The sequence below is a fragment of the Pelodiscus sinensis genome, chromosome 30, assembly GCF_052426305.1.
Source record: "Pelodiscus sinensis isolate ZL-2025 chromosome 30, ASM5242630v1, whole genome shotgun sequence".
NCBI lineage: Eukaryota > Metazoa > Chordata > Testudines > Trionychidae > Pelodiscus > Pelodiscus sinensis.
In genome coordinates, this window is record NC_143081.1 from 8,486,457 (window position 1) to 8,488,099 (window position 1,643).

Consider the following 1,643-nt stretch of genomic DNA (forward strand, 5'->3'; position numbering starts at 1 on the left):
CTATAAAATCATGACTGCTGTGGAAAAAGCAAATAAAGAAAAGTTATTTACTTATTCCCTAAATATAAGAACTAGGGGTCACCAAATGAAATCAATAGGCAGCAGATTAAAACAAAGAAAAGGAAGTTTTTCTTCATTCAGCACACAGTCAAGCTCTGGAACTCCTTGCTAGAGGATGTGGTGAAGTGTAGGACTTTAATAGGGTTCAAAAAAGAGCTAGTAAAATTCATGGAGGTTAGGTCCATGAATGGCTATTAGCCAGAATGGGTAGGAATGGTGTGCCTAGTCTCTGTCTGGAAATGGGTGAGAGAGGAAGGATCAGTGAGGATTACCTCTTGTGTACTCTCCCTCTGGGGCACCTTGTACTGGCCACTTTTTTGCAGACAAGATACTGGGCTAGATGGACATTAGATTTGATCCAATGTGGATGTTCTTATGTTCTTAATTCTCTGCAAGCTTTGCACAGGGCCTCTTGGACCTCTCTGTTTCTCAGGGCGTAGATGAGTGGATTGACCAGGGGCGTCAGGACGGTGTAGGAGACTGAGAGAACTTTCTTGAAGTCGCTCAGGAGGTTGGTGGTTGGGAACATGTAGACAATCATGAGAGCTCCATAGTAAATGCTCACCACGATGAGGTGGGAGGAGCAGGTGGAAAAGGCCTTTTGCCTCCCAATCGTAGAGCGGATTCTGAGGATGGTCCTGAGAATGCAGATGTAGGACCCCAAGGTGAGTACGAAGGGGACGAGTAAGACAATCAAGGCGACTGTGAATGCCAATGTGTCCACCAGGACAGGGTCATTGCAGGAGAGTTTTACAAGGGGAATAAGGTCACAAAAGAAATGGTCGATAACGTTGGGGCCACAGAAAGTTAACTGGGACATTGGCACTGTGGTTATACAACAAGCAAGCAAGCCGCCTATCCAAGATCCCATGGCAAGCTGGAGGCAAGACCTGCCACTCATCCGGGGTGCATAGTGCAGTGGGCTGCATATGGCTAGATACCGGTCGTAGGACATCACTGTTAGGAGGACGCATTCTGAGGCTCCCAGAGCACCAAAGAAGTAAAATTGTGTGAGACACCCAGTGAAGGAAATTGTCCAGTCCCCAGTCAGTAGCCCGGCCAGCAGCTGGAGCAGAAGTGCGGAGCTGTAACAGATCTCCAAGCAGGACAAGTTGCCCAGGAAGAAGTACATGGGGGTGTGGAGGTGTCGATCAGTCACAACCAACACTATGACAACAACGTTTCCAGCCATGGTCACCAGGTAGATCACGAGGAAGAGCAGGAAGAGAGGAAGCTGCAGGCCAGGAAGATCCCCGAATCCCAGGAGGATAAATTCTGTGACAGACGTTTGGTTTCCTTGTTCCTGGCTTGCCATGGGGTGTGTCTGTGGGACAGAAACAGGGTCACTGGGAGCAATAACTAACATTCATTGCAATATGGCAGCCTGTGATGCTGGATTTGGACAGGGGGTACAGACTCCCTGACGGATGTGACAGACGCTGGTTCAGACAGTCACTCCGGTCACTGCCTGGTGGCTAAAAGCTGAAGGAGAGAGGGGGAGCTGGGCCAGGAGGGAATATTTGACAGGGAGCTCCAGCAGAGAAACCAACCAAGCAAACAGGCCTGGGACTTGTAAGAGCCGG

The 1,643-nt window shown here is 49.2% G+C and overlaps 1 protein-coding gene across 1 annotated transcript; it reads right to left on the bottom strand.

Annotated features, from left to right (window-relative positions):
- Window positions 1-433: 433 nt before the first annotated feature.
- Window positions 434-1,375, bottom strand: LOC149521130 (olfactory receptor 10A7-like). The gene has a single exon (XM_089774147.1). The coding sequence runs from the start codon at window positions 1,373-1,375 to the stop codon at window positions 434-436; it is 942 nt and encodes a 313-aa protein (XP_089630273.1).
- Window positions 1,376-1,643: the final 268 nt, after the last annotated feature.